General features: G+C 45.8%; 2 protein-coding genes across 6 annotated transcripts in view; one reads left to right on the top strand and one right to left on the bottom strand.

The window, feature by feature from the left end:
• Window positions 1-26040, top strand: part of Hdc (histidine decarboxylase) — a 60286-nt gene that overhangs the window by 18411 nt on the left and 15835 nt on the right. For 3 of the 5 annotated variants that reach the window (XM_065428891.2, XM_065428892.2, XM_065428890.2), the window contains 7 exons: window positions 12258-12291; window positions 17359-17531; window positions 17638-17751; window positions 19453-19710; window positions 20524-20667; window positions 22115-22181; window positions 25105-25267. In XM_065428891.2, coding sequence (XP_065284963.1) covers window positions 12264-12291; window positions 17359-17531; window positions 17638-17751; window positions 19453-19710; window positions 20524-20667; window positions 22115-22181; window positions 25105-25267 — 947 coding nt within the window. In that variant the 5' untranslated portion in view covers window positions 12258-12263. Of the gene's footprint in view, window positions 1-5365; window positions 5531-12257; window positions 12292-13359; window positions 13426-17358; window positions 17532-17637; window positions 17752-19452; window positions 19711-20523; window positions 20668-22114; window positions 22182-25104; window positions 25268-26040 lie in introns of those variants that run through there. The other 2 variants (XM_065428889.2, XM_065428893.2) reach the window with 2 other exon arrangements.
• Window positions 1418-7450, bottom strand: LOC135899583 (acetylcholinesterase-like). The gene is made up of 3 exons (XM_065428896.2): window positions 7292-7450; window positions 2991-4467; window positions 1418-1584 (listed from the first exon to the last, which is right to left on the bottom strand). The coding sequence occupies exons 1-3, from the start codon at window positions 7368-7370 to the stop codon at window positions 1440-1442; spliced, it is 1701 nt and encodes a 566-aa protein (XP_065284968.1). The 5' UTR covers window positions 7371-7450; the 3' UTR covers window positions 1418-1439.

Here is a 26040-nt window from a genome sequence, read left to right as displayed (position 1 = left end):
CCTCGAAACATGCACCCCGAATTTAATCGGGGCCGACGCCAGGCCCGTGCCAAGGCACTGCTGCGCTCCTTGGGTGAAAGAGGACTACGCGCTTTGTAGACGCCGCAGAATACACACGAGAACACCGGTTCACGGCGGTAGTCGTAGACGTTAGCTCCCGGCTTACGCACGCGTGTAGTGTCGCAACAGAATACCCCGAAACAGCAGAAGAGGTAGCAATTGTGCTTGCGCTTACTGACCCCCTCTGCGAGGTAGTTTTTAGTGACTCGCAATCCGCAGTTCGCAACTACGCGCGGGGGCGCATTTCCTCCGAAGCTCTCCAGATTCTAGGGAAAGCTGGTCGACAGCACTTAGATAACACCGCCATCATATGGTTTCCAGCGCACGTTGCAACCCCCACCGATGAGGGCCTCATTAACTTGAACGAGGTAGCACACCGCTCTGCGCGAGAACTGACCCGCCGCGCAGAATCGGAGACCGCCTCTTCGAGTTCAGAACTGTTGGCTCAAAACACGCGAGAACGCCTGGTCAGGTACAATGACATCACCAAGCACTACCAGCTAGGCAGGCGGTTGCTGCCCCCACCTCACCCCATGCTGAAACGTCGCCAGGCAGTCATCTGGCGACAATTGCAAACACAAACGTTCCCCAGTCCGGTGCGATTGCAGCACATTTTCCCCGCGCAATACCCGACTGCTCTTTGCAAATTATGTCAGGCAACTAGAGCGACGCTGTCACACATGTTGTGGGAGTGTCGGGTTACATCAGCTACAATGGCAGTAGCTCCGGAGGCTCTTGCGTCGAAGTGGGCCGCCGCTCTGCGCAGCTCCAACCTCAAGACACAAGAGTGGGCTGTCCAGCAAGCCCGAGAGGCGGCGACGAGGCAAGGCCTCGAAGTCCCCTCATGGGAGACCTGAGCCCGGGTCGTCAAATTTGCCGGATTCAGAATAAAGTTGTTTCCATCCATCCATCCAGCAAGGTTAGGTATCTATATCAAAACGGCAAGATATAGACACAGATTACAGAGTGTGCTACCATAGAAAAATGCACGTTCTAATGAACGATAGTAGCAACCAAAAAAAAGGACTCGCAATGTGATCATTACCATGAGCACATTGTTAAACTTAGTCGGACAGGGTTGAGCGGTATGCGCAATCACAGGTTTTAGACCCTATATAAACTTTGCATAACCTCATTGGAGGACATTGTCCAGCGAACACGTAGCGCGTGCTGAGGATTATGGATGTTAAACAGGTCATTGAAGTATAGCGTGAGTGTTGCAAGTACCTTATTACGCCCATGTCAGCACGTCGTACCTACAATAAATCATTAGTAAGTATGCTGACACAGCACAGGCTACTGGCGCTCTGATGCAAACGCTGAAAATAAAGCACAGAGGACCACAGCAGGAGGAGGGTGCTGACGTCAGCGGGCGTTTATTAGTTGAAGAGAGCGCGAGCCACCTTGTCGCACTCGCCCTCCAGGTACCTGCTGGCCAACGTCGGTTCGGGGCCGATGTTGAGGTAGACTCCTTCGCCCTTCGTGAACTGCGGCCACGTCACATTTCGCAGCGAGACGGGATCCCTGCGGAGCGGCGGTTTCGCCTTCGTTTCAAAATTACTGGAACTGTGTTTTCCGCAAATATTACACCGCCAGAGCTGGGCAACCTTTGCCGCCATTCGACCGTCTTGTCGCATATAGTGTTACGTGGTGTCCTCTAATACCCACGTGACAGCCTATAAATGTTGGCATAAATGATGCGCAACTTTCTGTGTAATTCGGAATACCGTGTAGACTCGTGTAAGGGCAGCACCCTTGTAAGAGCCACACCCCCCAACTTGAAAGCCCTAAATCTGTAAAAAAAAAATGTTCCAATGGAGAAGAAATCGTGTTCGGCGCACCGACGCAGCGCGCGCTCATCGACGAATTTTCACGTGCTGGTGTTAGATGGCGAGAGCTGCGCGTTGATCTCTGATGCACTGGTACATGCGGAGTACGCACAATTTCAACCAAAAGGTTCGGTCCCCTGTAAGGGCCGCACCTCGTAAAAATTTAGAAAAAAGTGCGGTCCTTACACGAGTCAATAAAGTATTTAGAACGACAGAGCAGGCAGTGGCCCTTGTTAACGATGTAGCTACCCAGAGCGAATGTTTCTTTCATACGATGACTTCTGCACAGAAAATATGCGCAATCAGATGTCAGTGCAGTCGGTGACAACCTAAGAATACAGTGGAAAATACACCGCCTTTCACATCAAAGGGAATCTGTACAGATGAGCCAGCCAATTACGTTAGCGCAATTCAATGACGTCTCGGTAGACATGAAGGGGTCTCAGTATCGGTGGCTCTCGAGAAGAACGTCTCGGAACTCGAAAAGTTCGATACAACAGAGTGCATCGGCTGTACGCATCCTTGAGAGCGGAGCTTGTGCAGCATTTTTAGACTATGCCCGAGTGTTCGTCAAATGGAAATCCATCAGGGCTGAGCGGTGTACACGAGAGACGTGCTCGCCCGCAGTGAGTGACGATGCGGCCGCGACAATACGGACCCAAATAATGGATTATGATTAACTTTAGCAGTGCAAGCTTTTGCGACAGGTATGATGACCACCTCGAGGTAAATTTTTTCATAAAGTGCTTGAAGGCATTGCTTTCACTTAGCAGTGATAAATGCATAAATTTCCATCCCATTAATAATTCGCTGGAACACAATAGCCGCAGTTCATCAAATCGCAAAAGCACGTCAGTTATTGTAAACTTGAGGAACGCAACAAAACAACGTAAAGCACAAAGGATAACGCGATTCTTTTAGCTCTTCTGTCATAAAGGCTAGATACCATAACGATTAGATCCCGAGACGCTGCGTATACACGAACACTTGTTGGCTAAAAGCAGCGCCTTGATAGCGGAGTCTTGGGCAATCTATACAACGACAAATCGAACATATTTATAGAGAGGGTGAGTACAGAGGTCACGTACGCGTGAGACTCACCCGTTCGCAGCGAAGCGGGCCCACATCCGGAGCATTTCCCTACTGAGCTCCTTCTCAACCACGCTCACGTTCAGGGCCGGCGCATCGAGAGCTTGGCCAAGTGAAATAAAGATGTCGTCAAAATGAGCCGCTCCTTCGAGACGGCCTGTCGAGTACGAGGGCTTGTGCTTGAAGACGTACATGAACACCTTGGTGTTCGCACTGGTCATGTCCTGGGCGAACTGCTTCATGGGGCAGTTGACGACTATGTCGCCAATGGCATTCGCGAAGAAGACATCCGCACTGTGGTCCTTGTACTTCTGGTCGTAGTAGTAGACCAAGTCGTTGTATCCGTGTAAGCCCAGACTCGCGGTGACGTTCTCGAGATACCTGATAGCCTCGATTCGGGTGAGCTTGGAGGCGTCGTACTTGGAGAACATTTCAAGAAACAGGTTGGCGTAGTACGAGCCCTCGTTCACCGTCGTGCCGATGATGAGGTCCCTGGAAACGGCCGTGGATTTCAGATCGACGCTGGCGTCGTCGTGAATGTCCTCGTACTCGCTGGGCATGAACATCGTCTTCCAGTTTTTCAGCTTGGTGGCGAAGTCGAGCACAGATTTTGCCGTCTTGCCACGCAGGCAGTCGAGGAGAGCCTTTGGGTCTACCCGGCAGCCCAGCTTTTGCATGAGCTGCTCTTGCTCGCGTGCCCTGGCCTGGCCGTCTTCCTTCCAGTGGCGCATATAAGGCGACCCGCTCATCATGACGACGCGGTGAAAAAGCTCAGAGGCTCCGGTTAAGGAGTGAAGCAGACCGATCATAGCAGCTCCGACCTGGTGGCCCATGAGCGTGACGCTGTGAACGTCGCCGCCGAAGGCCGCAGCATTGCTTTTCACCCACAGCAATGCCTGGTGCACGTCATGCAGGCCTTGGTTTCCCTTCAAGCCGAGAATGGACGACCGTAGGAAGCCGAACACTCCCAGCCTGTAGTTAGGCACCACGACCATGGCGTTCCCGTGCGCGGCCAGGTACTTGCCGCTGTAGAAAGGGAACGAGTTGCCGCCGGAGTAGTAGCCGCCTCCGTAGATGAACACGATGATAGGGTACTTGGGCATGCTTTCGGACAGCTTTCGCGCTGGCAAATATATGTTGAGGTACAGGCAGTCCTCGGTGGTGTTCGTGTTGTACAGGGTCATCTTGCCGACGTTGATGGACGGCTGCGGGCAAGAGCTGCGCTGGATCCTTGCGTCTAGCAGGAACGGCCAGGGTCGCTGCAGGATCGGGAGCCTCTTGAATCGGTTGTGGAGCAGTGCCGGCTGCATGAATGGAACGCCGTAGTAAACGTGCAGCCTCCGCTCTTCGAAAATCTCGTCGACACCCTGCAGCGGCCCACAGTGCGGGTATGACACGGGGTCGCTGTGATCTTTCTCCGTTGTGAACGTGACGACGGCCGTGGTGGCGATCCACACCACAGCGAACAGAGTTCGGATAGCGAGAATGGCTGCGTAAGAGAACGTAAAGAGGAGCAGCGCAAAAGCAACATCAGAAAATACTGACTTCTTATTCAGTTGCGCTCACCCTGCAAATAAGGATGCACCTTTTGTGTAAGCCTCGCGTAAGGATAGGTATAATTCGAATTCCCGAAAGTTCATACTGGACAATGCAAAAAGTACTTCCACTGGACCTTCACGTCGTCTACATAAGTTGTTGATAGAATTCATATGTGACACAACGACCGAGAGAAGCTTCGCACACCAAGATATTGCTCATAGCATGCCATCAGACCGCACCCAAAAGACGTGCATCATCTATAGAGCTACAGCCATATAAACATCAGCCTGCCTCGCGTTGCTCATCTTTGCGGCTTTACTATTAATCGCCCTACGTTCGCTGCGAGAGGAAGGCCTCAGAACACCATGACGTGTGCGTCAATAGAATGCTACCGATTTTCTTTTTCTTCGAGCAATATTGATTGAGTCCGCCGTTTTCTTGCTTCCGAAGTGCCGCTTCCGGATGAAACTACAAGTGTCTGAAAGTGGTTGAGTGTGGCTGTGAGAAAACAAACACCGTCCTGACGTGTCCCGGGCTATTTTATTCTTGAAGGATAGCTTGAAGTGATCCGGTAGCTTTTTTGTTCAACTATTCTTAAATACTATCAAGACGTCATTAAAATTGGCGCGAAGCATGTCTTAAAGTGGCGTCGATTATAGCTTCCGTGACGGCCAATTGGATCGAAACAATTAGATTGTACACTGCTAGTAAATTATTCGAAGCCCACGACTGCTGAAGCGGGTTATGAAAAGCTTTGTTCTGAGAACGAACTACCACCTGCTTAGCGCCATTGCCGATAACAAAAGGCATAATCTAGGCGGCGCAATAGTAGTTCATGCATTCACGTTCTCGTTGCATTGTGGCATCGTGTGGTACGTTCAAGAGCTCACAGTTCAATCAGCTCCAGACCTACCGTCACTATAGTATTCTCATCAGCACATCGACGTGCAAAGGGTACCAAGGATTGGTCTCCGACTACAGTGACTTCAGCTCATTGCGCCCTATCAAGAGAAGTGAGTTGCATCTCAAAAGTACACCGTACTTCGTGGTACATACTCAGAGGATAGAGCGCGTGCTAAATATGTTTAAACGTGAAATACTCGTGCGGACCGTACTGTACACGGGGCATAAAGGTAGCTGCTTTGTGTATTAAGTTTGTTGTTGAAAACAGAACAGGCCTATAGTGAAACTTGCTGAGAACAAGCTAAGCATTTTTCTTAACATTACGCGAAATTACTAAAGCCAACACCCGAACTCGTTAAATTTCACGTAGTGAGGAAATTGCACGGCAAGAGATCTGTGGATAGACCTGCGATCCACACCGGAAGTAGTTTAGCCAAAAGCTCGTCCCTTGTACAATGTGCACTGAGTGAGCCAGAGCTATTGTGTGCGAATGAGAGCAATTCGTGAGAGCATTCGCGCGCCGTACAGACTCTGAGGGCGGCAGAGCTCGTGCATGTTTTTCGGAGGCCACAACGGCCAATATGTCTTCTTTCGTACCCCCGTATTCAGAAATGCAACTTAAGTTGAAACCCATGCTTGACTTGATTTAAATGACGCCTACTGTTGACGTGCCCGAAGAAGCTCACTGCGTTTCCTTCGGAGCGTTCACGATAGGCGTCATTTAGATCAAGTCAAGCATGGGCTTCAACTTAAGTTGCATTTGTGAATACGGGGGTTTTAGTATACGAAAAAAAAGGAACGTTCAGGTAGGCTTACAGCCATTTGCACAAATTGACAGCTCTTACAGTCATCCGCTGAATCTGGTTGTTGGACACTATTAAGATGGGATGCGCTAATTTTCTTTTTCTCTGGAGGAATGGAAAGAGATATAATCGGCAAAATAACAAAAAGGTAATTTTTTAAGGATTATCGCGCTTGTAAAGAGCGAACAAGGAGTAGTTATGCACGTACTAGCTGTAGCGAATTTCAACGGGCACAACAATAGCGCGAGAACGCGACTACTACGGTTTATCGATATTAAAAACAATTATTCCCTGGCAGGTCGCTGCGTCGGTGGATTTCTTACCATTATGAGCGAAATTGGAACTGCGCAGATCAAACACACAGCTGATGAGCGTAATCCTTAGGCGACGTCCACATAATGCCTTCGAGATGACCAACATCAGAAACTACGAGACAAGAGATGTGACCAGACGAGAGACAAGCGCCGTGTTAGCACAAACAGTGTGCCACCATATGATTTTCTACTTCTATTTTTTATTTGTCGTGCTTATAATTTCCTGTTCTGGTATAGCATCCTGTTCTTTTTTTTCATTCGTTGCTGGTTTTTCCATCATTGTTAAGTACCCTCTTACTAGTTTTCTACTGGACGATATTTTGTACATTGTAGTTGTCATTGTACTATAAATTGCGCAGTTTTGATCATCTGAATCGGTGCCACTCTTGAGGACTCTAAGGATTCCTAAATAAACGAATACGAAGAGCAGGGCAAATACAACTGCCCTGTTCGCGTACGTCGTCTTCAGATTTCCTGTTGGTAACAACTCGCATGTCCTGCTCGTATCTCTTTCGTTCCATCACCTGTGCGGTTCGCGATGTCCAACGAAAAACTAACAAGCCCAGATTACAACTCTCTTGGACACATTGCCACTCCGCTTCAACATGCACTAAAGAGTACAGGATAATCTGCAGGCTTTCGAACTGTCGCGACGCCCGGCTTTATTAGGACGACTGTCGCGCGAGAGCGTAAAACTTCGGACCCCCCAGAGCCGTGGGGAGATGATGGTAAAGCGGTGCTAGGGCTAACTCACAGAACTCGGGACTCTCATCGACGGGCCTTTCGTCGTCCACATTCCTCCTGTCCTGGGACGACCGCGCACCGGAAGGCATCGTTCTCGATACAGCGCTGGTAGTGCGTCTTCTCGAGCTTGTAACGCGAGCGTCGAACGTGAGCGCGTGGATCGTTCTCGTTCTCGTTCTCAGATGACTGCCTACGGTGATGGTGATAGCGGATGGGTTTTTGGTTCGTTTGGTTCGATGCCTATGGATGTGGAGCAACCCACTACGGGGGATCGGCCAGGAATTGGGTGGCAGTGTGTAGATAAGAAGGGAAGAATACTTAAATAGGATTTTGTAATTTAAGGGGGAGATATTAGATTAACACTAACCGTTAATATCAATTTTTATTAGGGGTGTGCGAATATTCGAAATTTCGAATACGAATCGAATATTTTCCTTATTCGAAGCGTATTCGATTCGAGAAATGCATATTCGGAAATTCCCGAATATTCGAGGACGGCCGAATAACAGTAGATCTAAACGGCGAATATTCGGACAGACTGCGAATAATTGCGCAATTAACGAATTATAGGCTTGCTCCGCATTCTCCTAACAACATGTTTGTTCACAAAGAACTTCGCATGATCCGCTCGTTATCTGTAGGCTGTTTTAGTCTGTCTACATCAAGCCCGTGAGACATGATCAGTTTCGGTTTCTTTTTTACCAAGATTTATTCCAGGACTCTTTCATAACGATATATGATGTACTTTCGGGTTCTGGAAGTATACGAAATAACATATCTAGTGTATATATATGTATATATGTAAAATATGAGTGTATGGAATGCTTCTGACGATCTAGTGATGAACAAGGAGAAGACACATTTGGCATCTGCCCCTCAGAGGGAAGTTACAGACTATGTGAAAAAGCCTATCCTGGAAGGGGGCAAGGATCCTTGTGAGTGGTGGCAGTCCATTGGCCGCTTCAGGTACCCGCTTTTAAGTACACTCGCACAGAAGTACTTGGCCATCCCTGCCACCTCAGTTCCTAGTGAAAGAGTCTTTTCTACCGGTGGAAATGTTGTCACAATGCATAGAGAGCGCTTACTTTCCGAACATGTTGAGTAGTTAATTTTCCTTCACATTAACCTGTAACAAGCGCATTACCTGTCTGAGAGAATTACCTGACATTACCTGAGTGCATTACCTATAATGAGTGCCTCTTTAACCTCAAGTAGCCTTGTAAAATGCAATATTATTTTTAAAAGGGTAATAAAACTATTTTTAACTCGTTTTGAACTTTTTCATACTACACACATATTCGATTCGATATTCGAAGACAGTTTTTTGCCTTATTCGTATTCGATTCGTATTCGAAAATTTCAATATTCGCACACCCCTAATTTTTATTGTTTTCAAATTTGAAGTTAATATTTTCGTTTTCATGTTGAGGAGCGTAAAGCAATAAAATCAGCATGTCAAACTCCGTGTTTCCCATTCAAAATTGAATATGGCATCACATACGGATGGATCAAGCATCCTTTTAATTCGTCATGTTTATCAACTTTATTCAGGAGAAAAGATCATACGCAGAGACAGGTAGAGATATATAAATTAGATGCGAAAGGCAATAAATATCCACTTTGCTACCGTGCACTGGGGAACTGGTAAGGGGAGGCAGAAAGCTAGCAAAAGGAATAGCGCACTCAGAGAGAAAGAGACAGAGAGAAAGAGAGACAAATAGATAAAAAGAAAAACAGTGCGGACCTTTTGTGGCCCCACATAATCTCAATTAACTCAATTTAAAGCAACGCTGTTTCTTTCGAGCAGATGCAATAAAAATTTCAGTTGCCTGTAATTAAATCACAGACCTTAAAACGCTGTCCCTTTATGATTGGTAAAGTTGAAACCTTCCAGCATAGAACCTATTCGGGCTCTTGGTCAGGAACATTACAAATGCCATAATTCCTTCACACAAATTTTACTTTGCGAGAATAATGGTCATAATATATATATATATATATATATATATATATATATATATATATATATATATATATATATATATATATATATATATATATATATATCACAAAGAGGACACTGCTCACACGGCAACATATACTCAAAAACATGGCACATGCATGCGCGTCAAGCTGCTCGTCAAACACGTGTAGCACACAACCATGTGACATAGATACCGTCGGCATAAATTTTTTCACTACGACAATATCGTATTTTTTTTTTGCTAGTTCAATGCCCAACAAAACATGTCACTAACTGTCGTTCTTATTTCATCAGAAGTTAACGTGAAGATTATTAAACTAATTTTATTTCCTTTCTTGTCTTCCGTGTAAAACTACTTCTTTCGAAATGTTCGATACGTTTTCAACCTCCTAGGTACGTAAAATTCACCTGAGCTTTCACGAATAGATAACACCCGTTTATATATTTTCTTTCTATCGCAACGGGCTTAAACGTAAAGTCAAAGAAAAGAGGCGTCAAATTACTTAGGTTCAGTGACTGTTATTTTTCGCAGCTTTCACACCTTCCTTTCTTGATACTTATATTAGAAGAAACGTGGCGGGGGGGGGGGGGGGAGGGAGGTGAAGGGGTGGAGGACATTCGCAGCGACGTAGGCATGTCTGATTGGCTCCGTCACACGTCTTATTTTGCGCCAGCCGCCGACAACCGAGAGCGCCGTGCCGTTATTCGCGGCATTAGGCCTCCAAACACGGAGCGACGTTTGCGGAAGCCAGACAAAGAAGGGACGAAAAGCCATGGAAGACACCTGACCCCCGTTGGAGGGTCTGATGCTATACGCGCGTCGTAATACGTCGAGTCTTGCGCTATTGCTGGCCCGAAGTACGGCGAGCAGGCAGGAGGACAGGTCACGAAAGGCACTCTCTGTCCGAACGAACTAGTGGCATGCCATTAACGCAGCCCAGGGGCTCTAGGGACCAAGACGTCGCTGCGGTGAAGGCTCTTGCCAGGTTAGGACTACTGGGTACAGCAGCAGGCGCTTTCTCCCTCTCTCGTGGGCATTCGTTAGCGTGTATCTTTCTCGCGGGTACGTTTCTTAGCTCTCACACCCCCCCCTTGCACCCCCCTCCCCCGCCCCCACCAGTCCGCTGTGCCACCCCCAAGTTCTCATCCGATCTAGACGAGTCCCCCGCAACGCAGCGCTCAGAAGTGAGTTTCGCATCTCGCTGCGCATATTTAGTATTTCGTTTCTTGAGGCACCGTGTCTGAAGTAAAGTTCTCAACGGTCGTGCTTTTACGGTTTCTCCAGGTGAGTCAGCAATTTTCGTGTGATGATTGATGATGTCCTATGTTACCTCCTAGGGCTTATCGGTAGATAAATTTTGGGCACCCTCGAAGCAACAACCACTCCCGGTTGCAGAAACTCCGACTTTCAAGCTCAGCTCAGCTTGTTATGAAATGTGTCGGAGTGTTAGTTCATGCAAGAAGAGAAATTGACTGATAAATTTCAACGTTCTCAAAAAAAAAAAAACATACCTGTGTTGGATGTTGCCTGTGAATTTGAAAAAGCTTTGGGGGTTCAGCTGCTACTGAAGCAGTCTTACCAACTTGTGTTGAGGATATTAAAATGATGGCTGGAATTGGAACGAACGCCATCTCGTTCGAAGAGTCAAATAGCAAATAGACTAGTCCAGCAAAGAATTGTGGTTCGATGTTCCGTCCTAGTGGATAATAAGTGCAAGGTATACAGATAGCAAGACTGTTAAATATGAGAACATTGAGATACTTTAATGCCGATGCTTTTACAATGATAAAACACGGTTTGCCAGTGCAATTGTTGACACTTACCAGTTTATCAGTCGAACTGAGCGCCCTGGCACGTAATAAGACATACAACATGAAGAGCCAAATATAAAACTGCTGCTGAAGATTTAGCAACCTTCATCACAACTCTTGCGAGACGTTCTGGCATGGCAAACTGCGAATGGGTGGCGAGTGGCAGAATTATCAAGCATTTCCAGATTGCCATCCCTGCAGTAGCTATAAGCATGACAGTGGATAATTTTACGCGCCCAATGTAATGTAGCAATATGATCTGTTTTAACAATGAACAAACCGTATGATTTGCGAAAAGCTGGGACCCTTCTTTTTGTAAAGCTTGTAAAGCTGTAAACAGTTTGTTGTGTAACATTATATGACTATTTAAAAGTAAAGCCTTGGGATGGCTCCTTGCGTAAGAAAACATGCAGTTGCTTATAAAATTTACCGTCCTTGAGTCAAGGAGTAACATTCAGTTTGATCATTCCCTAAGCTGGCAACACTTACAATTTTATCTCGATTGGACCGCATTTCTGGGTAGAGCCACAAAAGATTATGAATGACTGCTGTAGGTGCTTGAACGCTTTTGAACCGCTCACAGGCTCTTCAGGCATAGGAACCAAGTTCAGGCGATTGCACATGTCGGGGCCACTCGAGTGTGAAGTCTCTGCAAAAAGACTTCCTCCCCCTGAGAAAGATTGCCGCATACAAAATAGGGGGCAACATTCGCCCTAATCTTGTTAAATATTGCAAAGTGGATGGTGCTTCTACTCATAGTCGGAATTTTGTTGATCCAAGCCTTGAACCTCACCACTTTCATAGAACGCAGACGAAATCTGAGCACGATGTTTTTGGTTTACTATGTGACCACAAGTAATACAAGCTTTATGCTGCGGGATTTGGTTTTCATGTAGCAATATTGTTACGTAGCCGCGCTTGTTGCTATGGCAACATAATACAGCAAACACAGCGAAATACAGAGCAAATACAAGAAAGTGTTGGTGTTGTCCATATATAGTAGTAGTCCCGCATTCGCCCTGATTCCAGTATTTTGATCGCTCTCATGGTTCAGCGACCGTTTTATTAGGGGCACACCTTTGAAAATTTACGTCGTTGTAACTAGTAGGTGCACGTATAACGCGAATTGCCAGGTTGCTTTAGTAATCCAACCATCTGATTATTTCCGTTCTGTTCCAAGGTCACCATGGACATTGAAGAATACCGCAAGAGAGGTAAGCGATGTTTTGTTGGTCGTTGTTGTTGTTTCATCTTACTAACAAATAAGTTTTGTTTTTATGCAGACTGGCAAATTTGAGTAGTAGATCATAGTTGTTAACACTCGAGCTGTATGAGATGAGAATTAGGTGTTCTTTCTTTTTTAATGGTGTCAGTCCAAAGAGAAAATTCAAGAGGTGACATGATGGAGAGGAAGTTACACTCCGTGATTTAGTTCATTGCGTTTGTAGCATCAACAGCCCGTGCATTCTGGTTCTTTATCGAATCGATGCGCCTTTCACACGTTTCTGTTACTGCTTCGCACAAACATACATACACGCTTCACGAAAGTACAGAAGTCGGCAGCATCCTTAAAACCGGTATTTAGTATCCTTAAAACCGGTATTTAGTGGACTTGTTGTTTAAGAAACCCTTCTTATTTTCCCTTTTAACGGATTAATGGAACGACAACAGTGGTTTCGCCCTGTCTATGACGTATAACTAGATCTCGCTATGTTGATATTATGTTTTAACTGTTAGTTGCATTTGTTGTATCTTCGCCACCTTCTTTTTCTTTCGCAATTTATTCTCTTCGTCACATTTCTTGCACAACTTGAGTATTTCTCTTATTACGCAAAGGAGCGTTGAAATTGAGATGCAAAACGGACATTTAAAGGAAAGCAAGTCGTTTGCGAAGTCAGAATAAAATACGAGCCCTTATACCGCAGCAAGAGCTTCGTGCACAACGTCTGCGAAGAATGAAAGAACGGGCCCTCATTCACATTCCGGCAACAGCGTGAAGCTTCGTGCAGCCCTGCAGGCTTTAAAATGAACCAATACCGTAACGACCTTTGAGCGGACTTTTTATTGCTTGCGCCCGGAGTAAGGTCACAATGGCTCAACTCCCAGCCATTGCTGTGCCCGACTGCTTCAAATTCAGCACGCGCTGAAGCTAAAGCTGAGTTACGAGAGGCGTTTTATGGCTCTAATTGATCTTCTGCGTCTCGTTTGTAACGATTCAGCCACGCTTATCTTTTCCTGCAAGGAGAATGAATTGTCCTTTGCCATTCTAAACGCGTTGATGACGCGACTGATCTGCTAGAACAGACTCGGGTCAATACGTCGAACAGACGAGATGCACAAAGTTGTCTGTACGTTCTTATTCTGTAATTCTTTTTTTTTCTTCCTTTGTTAACTTTTATTTAAGATGAAGCTATCTGTAGCTCGGGCCGCGAGTTACAATATATGTCAAATGTATGAGCGCTTTCATCACGCAACGGCTGAAGCAAACATGAATGAAATGTTACGCATTAAAAACAAGAAAGTAATAGAACGTTGCATTTCAGTGGCTGTTAGTAAAAATGTATGCTTAAAAATCACGAGAATGAAATAATAATAAACTGTGCACCATATTTAGAAGCATGTAACATCACAGCTAGTACAGAGATCATCATTATGCAAACAGCATCTGTTTTAGAACTAAAAGTAGCCCGAAGTGATATGTGACATTTTACCACCACATTTCCAGTATTTCTTGAATATAGCCTTTTGGAAAACAGAGGCGAACGGGTCAGATAAGCAGTAAATGGAAACTAAGATTTGAAATGTGTCCACTGTAAATGTTATAACATATTCCGTTAGCTAAAATGGAATAATTTATTTTGTTGCTATAATAACTACATGGACACTCCAAGAGCATTTCCGCCGTCGCCGTCGCTGTGAGGTTCCGTATAAAGTCCAAGGGCGATAACACGCCCTACGCACACGCCCACGTCGCACACGTCGGCACACGCCCTACGCTGTATGTGCGAGTGAAGGCGCGCGAGGGGAGCCGACGATCACGGCTCAATCTTGCCCGTGTGGAAAGAGACGAAAGCGGGGAGGAAGCGCGCCGTCTTCCGCCGTGCGCGAGGCACGCAACGTTGCGAGGAACTGGGGGGAGGGGAGAGAGGGGGGCGGCGTTCTACTCCGGCTGCAAGTGCGCATGTGGCGACTGCGCGCGTTCCCGCGGGCGTAGCTTGTGAGCGGTCTGCGTTCGGGGTGGAGTCTAGGTGCGTCAGTGGCTCGTAGGTTTGTGTGTTCTGTGCGTTGTCGGTGCTCACTTTGCGTTGAAGCGATAGACAACACGATTATCACTTCGCTCGCTGCTGCTGCCACATTTCCTCGCGCCAGCATTTTGACAGCGAGTTTCCGCGGTCATGGAGTCAGATGTGTTCATGTTTACTTGTGCGCGCGTGACACCCATGCTTCTCAATTTAGTTAGTGTGCCTATGTTTACACGTTTATACGGCCAATAAAACTGCTATCCTTACTTCGTATAGCTGTCCACTAATTTGCTATCGCAATCGATGTTTCGTCTTTTGTGCGAAACTGCGACTTTCTTAAAAGAAGTATTTAAATAAAGGTTATGGTGATCACGATAGATCGAATTATTTTTTTTAGTAAACGACAAAAAATACGTTCGAAATGGTTAAGCGGTTTGGTTTAACGTTTGTTTTAATAGGACAAGACTGAAATCCTTTTTTTTCTGCATGCAAGTGCATTCGTTCGAAGAAAGAACTTCCTCGGCAGCATTTCAGCTGAATACTGCGTATTCAGAACATCCATGGCACCTCTGTAAGCAACGAGACGCGCAGTAACACTGAATTTCGTCACCTCGTAAATATTAACACCCCAGAGAAATATGTTTCCAAGTAAACAGAACTTCTTTCTTTGACACTTAACGTGCCCGCGAACGCCAATCCCACAATGCACTGTCAAAATAATTTACTTATTTCATTGACGAAGCAAGAAACCATTATTCATATGGGTAAGATTTCACGAATAAAGAATTGTGTGCACAAGACGAGCATTCTATTAAGCTAAAGCGTTGTGAAGGGCTGCAAGAACGCTGGTCTCATGGCTAGCTTTGTCGGAAGTGTGATTTTTTTAGGTCATAAGGTTGTCGAAATCAAAACCATATCCACCTTTATTTTCCAGTAAACAAAAACTGGGCGTTCATTATGGCTAGAAGCTACGACAGTAGCTTGACGGGGCCCAAAACACCTTGCGTAGCAACGTCAGCGTAGTACATAGTAAGACAAGTATATGTCGTGCCACGAAATGGTAAATATATACGAAGGTTATTAATATCAATAAAACTATGGCTGCAGCTGCAATAACAAGACAACGTCATTGGCCATCAAAACTGAAAGCAGTACATAAACAAAAGAAAGCAAGTGCGTCTCCGCATAAGAAAATTGTAATTAGTAACACGTCAAATTAGGCCAGCATGATTAAACACTCACACGCAATGTTGTCAGTGTTACGCAGCTTTAAAAAAGTAAAAAAAATATAATACAACTCATAACTGAACAAAATATAACCGAAGTTCCTTTCGACTATAACCTCTAACATCTGCGTACTTATTATAGGCTAGTGACTGGTGTTGATAACGAAATGTGCGGAAGTGTAGTATCATGAATACTCAGAAGATCTTGCGCAAAAAAAAACAACACACACAAGAAAGACGACGACACCGGTGGTGTCGTCGTCTTTCTTGTGTGTTGTTTTTTGGTGCAATATCTTTTCAGTATGCAAGATCACCAACTAGCCTAGCAGTTAACTCTTCTAAATGTAGCATCACTCATATGTCTGGATTTCTTGCGTTTACCATAGGTTGACGGTATTCTAAACATGTCAATCGTGCTATTAAAATTTGTTACAAGTGTGCGTGAAAATTGCATCCCATATAATAAATGGTATATAAAAATATGTCGGGCTCGAATAATAATAAACAATTTGTACACATCTCTCGTCATTGACAACGGTTCCATATTTGCGATATGGCATAGAAATTTTTTTTTGCATGAGGTATGAAGTCTGTTCATATTAGCTTTGTTAGTTGTACACCAGCTAATGCACAGTAGTTTAGGTGCGAATTAAACAATGCAGTATGTGTTTGTAGTTTGTTGAATGCCGGGAGCATGCTGCGACAGCGCGATGCAGTACCTGTCATAGAAGGTAGCTTTCTGGACAAATAGTTGACGTATGTGCCCCAGTTTGATGTAGATGTAAAATAGACTCGAATAATTTTGTAGGTATCAACTATCTCTATTTGTCGACCATTTATGGTATTGTTCAACGTTGTTTTTTTATTCTTCGTCGTAAAAATCATCACTTTCGTCTTTACTGCATTGACCTTTATTTGATTTTCCTTGGACCACACGGATAAATTCATTAAAAACACGTTAAATTAGAACGATAATTCGCGTATATTCAAGGGATAATTCAGCCATAATAACAGTACTGTCATCAGCATATATAATGAATTTTGCCTTACTGTCTAAGTGTATGGTGTCATTAATGTAAACGTTAAACAGAAGCGGTCCCAGCACACTCACCTGTGTTCCTAGGTTGGGAGCAGTGCTTCATCAACTGCCTAAGTCTCCTTTCCAAGGAACCACGTGGGTACCATTCATTGTTGCATTATACTAAATTCAAGTGAATGACAGCATTTATTGCCAAGGCTTGTGCATTTTCCTACTGATACCTTTTCATATGCAGTTCAATAATTCTATCGCTTTCCACGCAATTTTCTAACATATTTTACGGAGTCGATAAGCAATCCCTCTCAATTCCTTGTATTTACAGAATGGATCCTATGGCATGCGTGTAAAATTATTGAACTGCATAGAGGAATTTGCAGGGGAATGCGACCCAGCAAAGTAGAAAGCAGGGAGAATGAGAGCAAGCCAAAGACGAAGTTGAAGGTAGGGCGTTGGTATGGCTATCAGCACCCCACCTTCACTTCGTCTTTGGCCTCCTCTCACTCTTCATATTTTCTGTTCTGCTCGATGGCATTCTCTTGCTCAGAAACATGCTCCAATCATCCTTACCCTCACACATACGGGAAGTTTCGTGAAAGGTCTGCAGAATTCCTGTGTTAATTATGCGCTGGGAGTAGCTTTTTGGTTGCTAACCACTTTTCCTTGCCCCGCTACTCCGCTGATGCCGAGAAAAATGCCTCGTTGAGGACCGGGTCCTTGTGCAACCGTATGAAGCGAACCACGCGTGTGCGGCCAATGCGCTGCCCGACCGCGCAGGCAAGGAGATGGTGGACTACATCGCTGACTACCTGACGAACATCAGGGAGAGGCGCGTGTTCCCCAACGTCAAGCCGGGCTACATGCGAGAGCTCGTGCCGGATCACGCACCCGAAAAGGGAGAGCCGTGGGAAAACATCTTCAATGACATCGAGCGCGTGATCATGCCCGGGGTGAGTATGGACCCTCGCCCTGCTCCCTTATTTGTTATAGTTTGTGGTCTACCCGAGGTGACGTGAGCCCTAAACCGTTCTCTTTCGACTGGCGCTATTCCTGCAGGTCACTCATTGGCAGAGCCCGTACATGCATGGCTACTTCCCTTCTCTCAATTCACCACCGTCGCTGTTAGGAGACATGTTATCCGATGGTATCACCTGCCTCGGCTTCACCTGGGTAAGTGCTCACTATTAAACGGAGGTCCGGAGGATGGCGATTAAAGTATAGACTCTCAATTTCTCACCAGCTCTATGGAGGCCAGCGGAAGCTTCGAGAACATTCGCATGGGGGAGGGTGGAAACTGCGCTTTAATAAGAGAATCCCGGTCCCAGGCGCGTTTTTGTAAGGTTTTGGTAGTCCTTCGTATAATAGGTTATGAGCGATTTTTCATTATTAAGCACATTGCACCTTCGTATTAAGAAGGCGTCTGCTAGAAAATCTCCAAAGTGATACTGAGATGAAAAAAAAGGTAACAAAATAAAAAGGAAGAGAAAACAGGCACGATAGTTTGTACGAGTTCGCGAATTGGCCTGAAAGGTAGTGTCACATTTAAGCTGTCGCAGTACGTCACAGTACACAGTACCTTGAGTATCCTTCATTTTTTTGTCATGGATGCAAAGAGAAATCCTACACGGAATACACCATCATCTCAGTCGTGACAACATGTGATCTACGAAATGACCTGGAGAGAAACAGCTCAAGCTAGATATCAATCGCATAAGGCGTTCTCTAGCCGTTAAACGCAGAGTGTCTTCAATACGTCGATAACCTGCGCCAGGGGTCTCAGAAGTGGATCTCGCTTAACATTGGTGACCTCCAGCGCCTCTTTAACTAACAAGTTGCCTTTGTTTCTATATAATACTTCCGTCTCCCATACGCACCACGTTGCTGCGCTCAAATTTCGCACTAGGAAGTATCGTAATCACCGGCGAATTTTTTTTTTTTGTATCAGTTTCTCTGTATCTGACATAGAGCGGTTTTTATGACACTTTCCTCTGCAGTATCCTGGAAACAAAAAATAAAGTTTTAAATATACGAGTACATTCATATTACTTTTGCGGAATGACAGGACTAACCAAACGATCGTCGGAGGGTCGAGAGGCGCAGCGATCATCATCATCATCCTGGTTACGCCCACTGCAGGGCAAAGGCCTCTCGCATACTTCTCCAACTACCTCGGTCATGTAGTAATTGTGGTCATGTCCCTGCAAGCTTCCTAATCTCATCCGCCCACCTAACGGAACTGCTAATGCTGGGTTGTGTGATGGCGCTGCTGCGACATCCCTCAATCGCGATAAAAACTTTCTTAGGGTGAGTAAAGGTTTTGTCCTCCTCCACAGCAGCTTTAATTAAGGATACAGTATCTCCAGCAAAGACGCACAAGAATAAACCGCAGTCGCGCCAGTCCCGCGCTCAGTGGCTTAATTCGAACTGTTTGAGCAGCATTGAACTAATAGATTGTTGTGTTCATAGGAAATCTTAGTTGAAATCAAGAAAAAGAAATGGGCATGGGCAGGACATGTAATGAGGAGGGAAGATAACCGATGGTCATTAAGGGTTACGGACTGGATCCCAAGGGAAGGGAAGCGTAGCAGGGGGCGGCAGAAAGTTAGGTAGGCGGACGAGATCAAGAAGTTTGCAGGCACGGCATGGCCACAATTAGTACATGACCGGGGTTGTTGGAGAAATATGGGAGAGGCCTTTGCCCTGCAGTGGGCGCAACCAGGCTGATGATGATGATGATGATGATGATGATGATGATGATGATGATGATGATGATGATGATGAACTAATAGATGATGTACGCGATTCCACAAAACTGATTGCCCATAGACTACACATGCGGCGGATGGCAAATCAAACCGTGGTACCGCGCAGGCGGCGAGCCCAGCGAGCACCGAACTCGAGACGATCGTGCTGGACTGGCTGGCGAAGGCACTTGGACTGCCCGAACACTTCCTGCACTCGAACCAGCACAGCCGAGGCGGCGGCGTCATCCAGACCACGACCAGCGAGGGCACGCTGGTGGCGCTGCTGGCGGCGAGATCGGAGATGATTCGTCTCCTTCGCCACGAGTACCCGGACACCGACGACTGCGACATCAACGCGCGCCTAGTGGCCTATTGCTCGGACCAGGTGGGACCACGTCGGTCGCAGAGAAAATGTTGTATTGCGAGTGGTAGAGGCCTGCTTGACACGTGCATATTATTTTCCGTACCTGCTCTGCTCCGAGAGGAAGGATAGGGGATCTGACCGTGACGACAGAGAATGGAGGCAAGCGGATTGGTTGTAACACGTGATCGACATGCCTCACAGCATTGAGTACTCTGTACGCACACTCGATGAGTTGAACTTCTGAGACAGTGGATCGAATGCTCCTAATGTATGAATAGGATGTATAGGTGACACGAGTGACCCTTTGGCTTCAATGCTGTGAGAAATGCGATTCAAACATTTGTTCGACAGTGGTCGAACAAGGTCGACCGCTGTTGATCAGGAAGTTGGATATAATTTGTAGTATTTTCGCCCCTTAAGAACAAGCCTTGGATCCTTTCCCACCCTCACAAGGCCAACAAATAGTACTTCTTCACCTTATTCAACTATTCAAATTGCATTGCTCTGCGTCCTGATTCGCGGTCGAGGAAGTCAGGCGATTTTAACCCTTCGCTGCTACGCAAATCCACAGAGGCTGAGAATGTCAGTCATCACTCACATGAACGTCGGTTTCGCCACAGAAACCCTTCTAAGCATTGGCGCATGCACTCGCTCGGTCGTTTTGAATTTTTTTTTTAACGTGCTGTGCCATAGTGCAGTTCTAGCAGACATCGTCGTCCTCCTTGGTGCCACAGGTTCACACGATCAATAAATATAACGGTCACTGGCACCTTAGTGCTACTGGTCCAGGTAATCACTGGCATTAATGCTCCTGTCACGTGCGTTCAATCACAGGCGCACTCGTCAGTAGAGAAGGCCGGACTCATCGGCATGGTGAAGATGCACTACGTGGAGTCGCACGACGACCTCAGTATGCGCGGCTGTGCCCTCAAGGAAGCCATGGACAAGGATCGGGAAAAGGGACTCATCCCTTTTTACGTGAGTACCACTTATTTTCATTGTTCATTTTTAAGGGAACACTAGAAACAACAGCAGCGTTATTCTGTAGGTTGAATGAGCTATTTTCTGAAAACGTCTGGTTTGCACAAGCGGCTTTGTTTCAACGACTGTCTATGCACGTCTCTATACCCTCTCTCTCTCCCTTCTTTCTCTTGCCCTTCTCCCTTCCCCCAGCGTAGGGTAGCCAGCCAGATTATTGACTGGTTAACATCCCTACCTTCCTTGTACTCTCTCTCTCTCTCTCTCTCTCTCTCTCTGTAGGTATGCAAAAACACGTCCTATATTTTAAAACCAGTGGCAACCTAGAAGTTACTTCCACGCTTGAATAACTTCGAGTACACACTTTTAAGCATGCTTTCTAGAAATGAGAAAGCAATGCTTCTATTCACACTGTTCAAACCTTCCTTCGTTGTTGGCGGTGGATGTGCAATGTCCCAATGAATCGCAAACGCCGTTTGACGAGTACCAGATACATGCGTATAGCCGATACATATAATATATAGCTACGCACACAGTTTAACAAGCTATTAACTGCGGATTCTTGTAATTCGTTTAAACGAGGTTTGCTCAATAAGGACTTGGACTGATGCACCGAAATTTTTATTTCTAAAGATTATTCATTAGCACTTCTAACCCTTTCTTTATGATTCCCAGTAAGTTAACTACACTCGTACCACCTTTTCTGCCAAGCCTAGGCAACATGGGGGATGCCGTATTTTTACAACTACTTAAAAAACACCCATGATGTCTTAACTACGCCTTAATCCCTGTCAAAGCAATGTCTGCTTTTGCCGTAAGTTAGTGAGTGCTGCATCACGACTGTAGAACGAATAAGGGGACCGTTGCTATGCTTCGGAGTATGGTAACCGAGCACAGTTTCTATTTCGATAAAGTTGTTTCTCTCTCCTTCTCTCGGAGAAAGGTAAAAAAGGGAACCTGCTTTGACAGGAAACAAGACATGGAACAAGGCGCAGTTGATACACTGGAGGCGATATTGAAGCAGGTGTCAAAAGAAGGCTTGACTCTCGTTATTTAGACCGGGTAAAAACGGCAGGACGCGTGCATTTCACTTGCTAGTGAGCACGTATATACAAAGAAATAAAACTGCCGACGAATAGTTTTCAGAAATAAAGAATGCAGAGCATCAGCCTCAGTCCTTATTGAACAACCCATATAAGTATTGGCTTAAGAGACAAGTTCTGGATATTCGCGGAGGGGTAGATCACTGTAACGAGGCGTCTCTTACGCGTTGCAGCAATTATTTTGGGCAGAAGATGAGGTAGTAATGACACCAATAAATCTAAGATGCAGTCACGCAAAAATAACTTGTGATGACTTATTGCCACCTGCTCGTAGCATCTCGGATTAAAATATGACTGAACGTCTCGTTTGCGTGTTTTTTTCTGTCTGTCTATTCTCTCGCCAGGTGTGTGCCACTCTCGGGACTACTGGCGCAGTCGCTTTCGACAACCTTCTAGAAGTCGGAGAAATATGTGAGTTTTCAAGACAAACTTAAAGGGAAGAGACAATTTTTATGATTCCTTTGAAGGTGCTTCGTTTCGCTGTTGCAGCAAAACTGTATTTAGCTTCCATCCCATTGGGTGAAACATTAGTGCTATTATTTTGTAGGGGGTGCGCCAATATTCAAAATTAAGAATACGAATCAAATGTTGTACAATTTGATCCTATGTACCCTAGTATGCGTTTTTCCTCGAATACTATATGGGAAACAACACTTGCAGTCTTTCGATGGGGGCGAAATGCGAAAACACCCGTGTACTTAGATTTAGGCGCACGTTAAAGAACCCCAGGTGGTCGAAATTTCCGGAGTCCTCCACTACGGCGTGCCTCATAATCAGAAAGTGGTTTTGGCACGTTAAACCTCATAATTTATTTTTTAACACTTGCAGTCTAAAGAGATAAATAAAGTTATAAATGGAGACTACCGAGTGATACTATTTTAGGGGAATCGCGTTTTTTGCGCAGATGCATGAGTCCCTAAGCGAGCGCACCGAGTTATTCATTTATCCTCAATAGCTTGCAGTCGTTAAATGTGCATGCCTTGTCTTAGGCCACCTACAAATTGGTTGTCTCGATTTAGCCAAAGCACACAACTTTTATTTGGCCTAACTCAGCGCGTTGGAATACTTTCAAAAGTGATGCACTGTGCTCTCGTAAGCACTGAATTCCTTCCACAAGCAGGGCGCTCTATACTGAGAGTGTCTGGTGATGCGCTATTGATTTGTGGCAATAATTTCATTTGTGTTATGTACCACATTGTCACGGCTTGTCACCCGTTCGCCGTCGACGAAGTCGTCGATGGGGTATGCAAGCCGGTTGGTCCTTCCGTACTCAAGCTAACAGAGTCAAGGGATCAGAGTCAGAAGAATGAAAGAAAATAAAGAGATAGAAATGCTTATCGAATGGCAATACACAAATTAAAAAATAAGGCACAAGAACACTAACACACATGGACTTAATATAGATCACTGATGACGACAAAATAAATGCAGCGAGAAATTAACAGTGAATATAAAAATTAACACTACACAAGAATACACTTAACAGTGGTCCACTAAACCAGAGCTCAAAAGAAGACAAATGATGGCATACGCATGGCCGGGTAGCAGCAGCAAATCCATAAGCCGTGGAGTCAACGGCAGAGCTTTCCGGAAGCACGCTGGCGAGCCGATGTTGTTGCGGTAGATGCGATTGCTGTGCTGTGTTTGCCGGGAGTCTAGATCTGACGACTTCCCTCGAGTGGGTTGAGCTTACTTGAGGGGAACTACCGTGAGCTTCGCTGCAGACGTTGGTTTGTCGTCTCTTAAGTCAACTAGTCACTCGGGAGTTCAGACGCGGCTAGGCGGCCGAGGCGATCCTCGACGGCACTATATCCCCTCGACGCTTCTCAGCAGATCATAGGCTCAGCTTCTAAACTGCTTAGCTCGCCCCCCCCCCCCTAAAAAAAGAATACCTGCGTTTAAATAACTTCTCTTTTCCGTAGTTCCCTGCGCTTTAAAGAAGAAAAATAATCATCTTTAAACCCGCCTTTGCCAATTTCGGCCGCTTGCCCGAGTGGCCGGCAGTACCCGTCTTGCTCGCCGGTTCCTACTGCCGCGATCTTTCGGCGCCCGTTGATCGGTGCTTCGCTGACACGAACAATACCGCCCCGTGACACACATGCAATTCCATTTCAGAAGTTTCTCATTTACAGTCGCCTCGGTTGACCAGATATCCAATTACCAGCAGCAGCACATTGTTCAATCAACGCAAATAAGCGTATTTCGCCCTATTTATCTGAGCGAACAGCCCTATTTCTATGTCGGAGGCACACGCTTGCATTACTATGCCGGAGGCACACGCTGCACTGTGCACGTACCCACAAGATTTTCGTTTGCAGAATAAAGGTGTCTGCCGTAGGTGTGCCAAGCGGCCGATCTGGTTACTGCTCTTCGAAGAACGAACAAATGACGGGGCAATATCGACTGGAACAAATCGTTCGCTTTTTAGCGCTGACTTTCAACGACTTAATTTGAGAAAAGCGACACACTGCATGAAGTATGCAGGAAGAACGCACTCAAGATCTCAACGAATTGAAGCCGATTGCAAGACAATATTGAGGGAGTGAAAGTTGCGATCTTTCCTATGTTGCTGAAAGCTTGCACTCATACTATGTTTCTTTCTCGGCCAAGGGTCGCTCACGATGCGAGAAATTTCTCGCAGATCTGCGCAGGATCTGCACAGAGAATAGCACTTTCTCGCATTTCTTCCATCGCGCCTTGACTTTCTCTAGGTCTCTTGCTACCTATAAGACTTCCCTAAAATCGCGACGATGAAACGGAGGTGCGGCTTGAGCGCTTCTTTGCTCGACGTTCTGGCGTGTTTTCCTGTGGTTAAAGCCTGGGGTGCGATCTTGGGGACACCTAGCGAACGCATCGCAACTCATTAATACATGAAGTGGCATTCGAGCACCTCTGTGGGGCGTGCCCTAGTGATCCTGTATATGCAGCCTTGGGCTTATGGCACTACCGCGCATCAACGGCTCTCTTCTGAAGTGATGCCGTAGCTAGTTGCGTCTATTAGGGCTGTGCTCCGCGACCCGAGGCCTCACGGTGGATTGCTCTTCTCCCAGGCGGCAGGCCCAGACTCAAGTCCTGCAGCTAAGGGAGATCTTTCTTTTTTTTCTTTTCTTTTTTTAAGGGCGCGGTTGAGACTTCGCGCTTGTAGCCACGTGCATACGTCCTGTGTTTTTTTTAATGCTAATAAACATGCAATGTAGCATAAGTAGCTATTCGCTGAAATTGGGCAAGAAGTGGCGAAGTCCACGACCTAAGAACGGAATCGTGCCCTGGCGTGCGAATGTCTTGGCTCTCTCTCTATCCTCGTAATGCTACTTGTACTTGCGCGCGAATGCAGGTGAGCGCTTTTCGGTGTGGCTGCACGTGGACGCGGCCTACGCCGGTTCTTCGTTCATCTGCCCCGAGTACCGACACTGGTTGCGCGGAATCGAATACGCCGACTCGATCGTCGTCAACACCTCCAAGTGGATGATGGTCAACTTCGACTGCAGCTGCCTCTGGTGAGAAAGACCCGGCCGAAAATTCGAATGCCGAAAATTCGAATGCTCAAAACTTGAGTTCCGAAAACTGTAATGCCGAAAAGTCGAATGCCGAAAAGTCGAATGCCGAAAACTGGAATGCCGAAAAGGCGAATGCGGAAAAGTCGAATAACAGTGGACCTTGCTACCTGAGAACCGCAGTGCAAATGTTAGCTGCAATTGTGCGCTATAACGTTGAGAAATACCGTTTTCTTCGTTAGCAAGGTGAGGTAATTTGACTCACCAAATGACCCTTCTAGTGCATACATTTCTTGATTTCATCGTATATATCTCCTTTTTTTTTTTCGCTTAACCGTTCTATTCTCACAAGAATTTCACAGAAAATAAAAAAAAGATGTTTGGCTGTCTTTATTGCAAGTTGGTAGGGAAAGTTTTTCAAAGCATGGATGAGTCACTTACCGTTCTGTTGAAATTCCGATGTTTAACCTCGCCCGCCAGGCCTCTAATACGACAGCAATACGCGTGCAAGGATGGTCATAGTTTCGTTTTGGATACACAAAGGATTAATAGTTGAGTATTGTTTATAATACTGAAAATTTCAGCTGTTGATCGCAAATATCGCAAATATTCTATACAACAGCGTCGTGCCCTGCAAAGTGAACATAAATTGAGTTTTTTGCTAAGCGTCGCACATGCTTAATGTACCTCCGTGTATAGTTTTCTTCTTTTGTAATTGTATGTGTTGTCGGGGGGCGGGGATGAGTCTATTATGTTTAGTCTCGTCGCGATGTAAA

Source organism: Dermacentor albipictus, chromosome 4 (assembly GCF_038994185.2).
Source record: "Dermacentor albipictus isolate Rhodes 1998 colony chromosome 4, USDA_Dalb.pri_finalv2, whole genome shotgun sequence".
In the NCBI taxonomy this organism is placed as follows: Eukaryota; Metazoa; Arthropoda; class Arachnida; order Ixodida; family Ixodidae; genus Dermacentor; species Dermacentor albipictus.
This window is presented reverse-complemented; position numbering and strand designations above follow the sequence as displayed.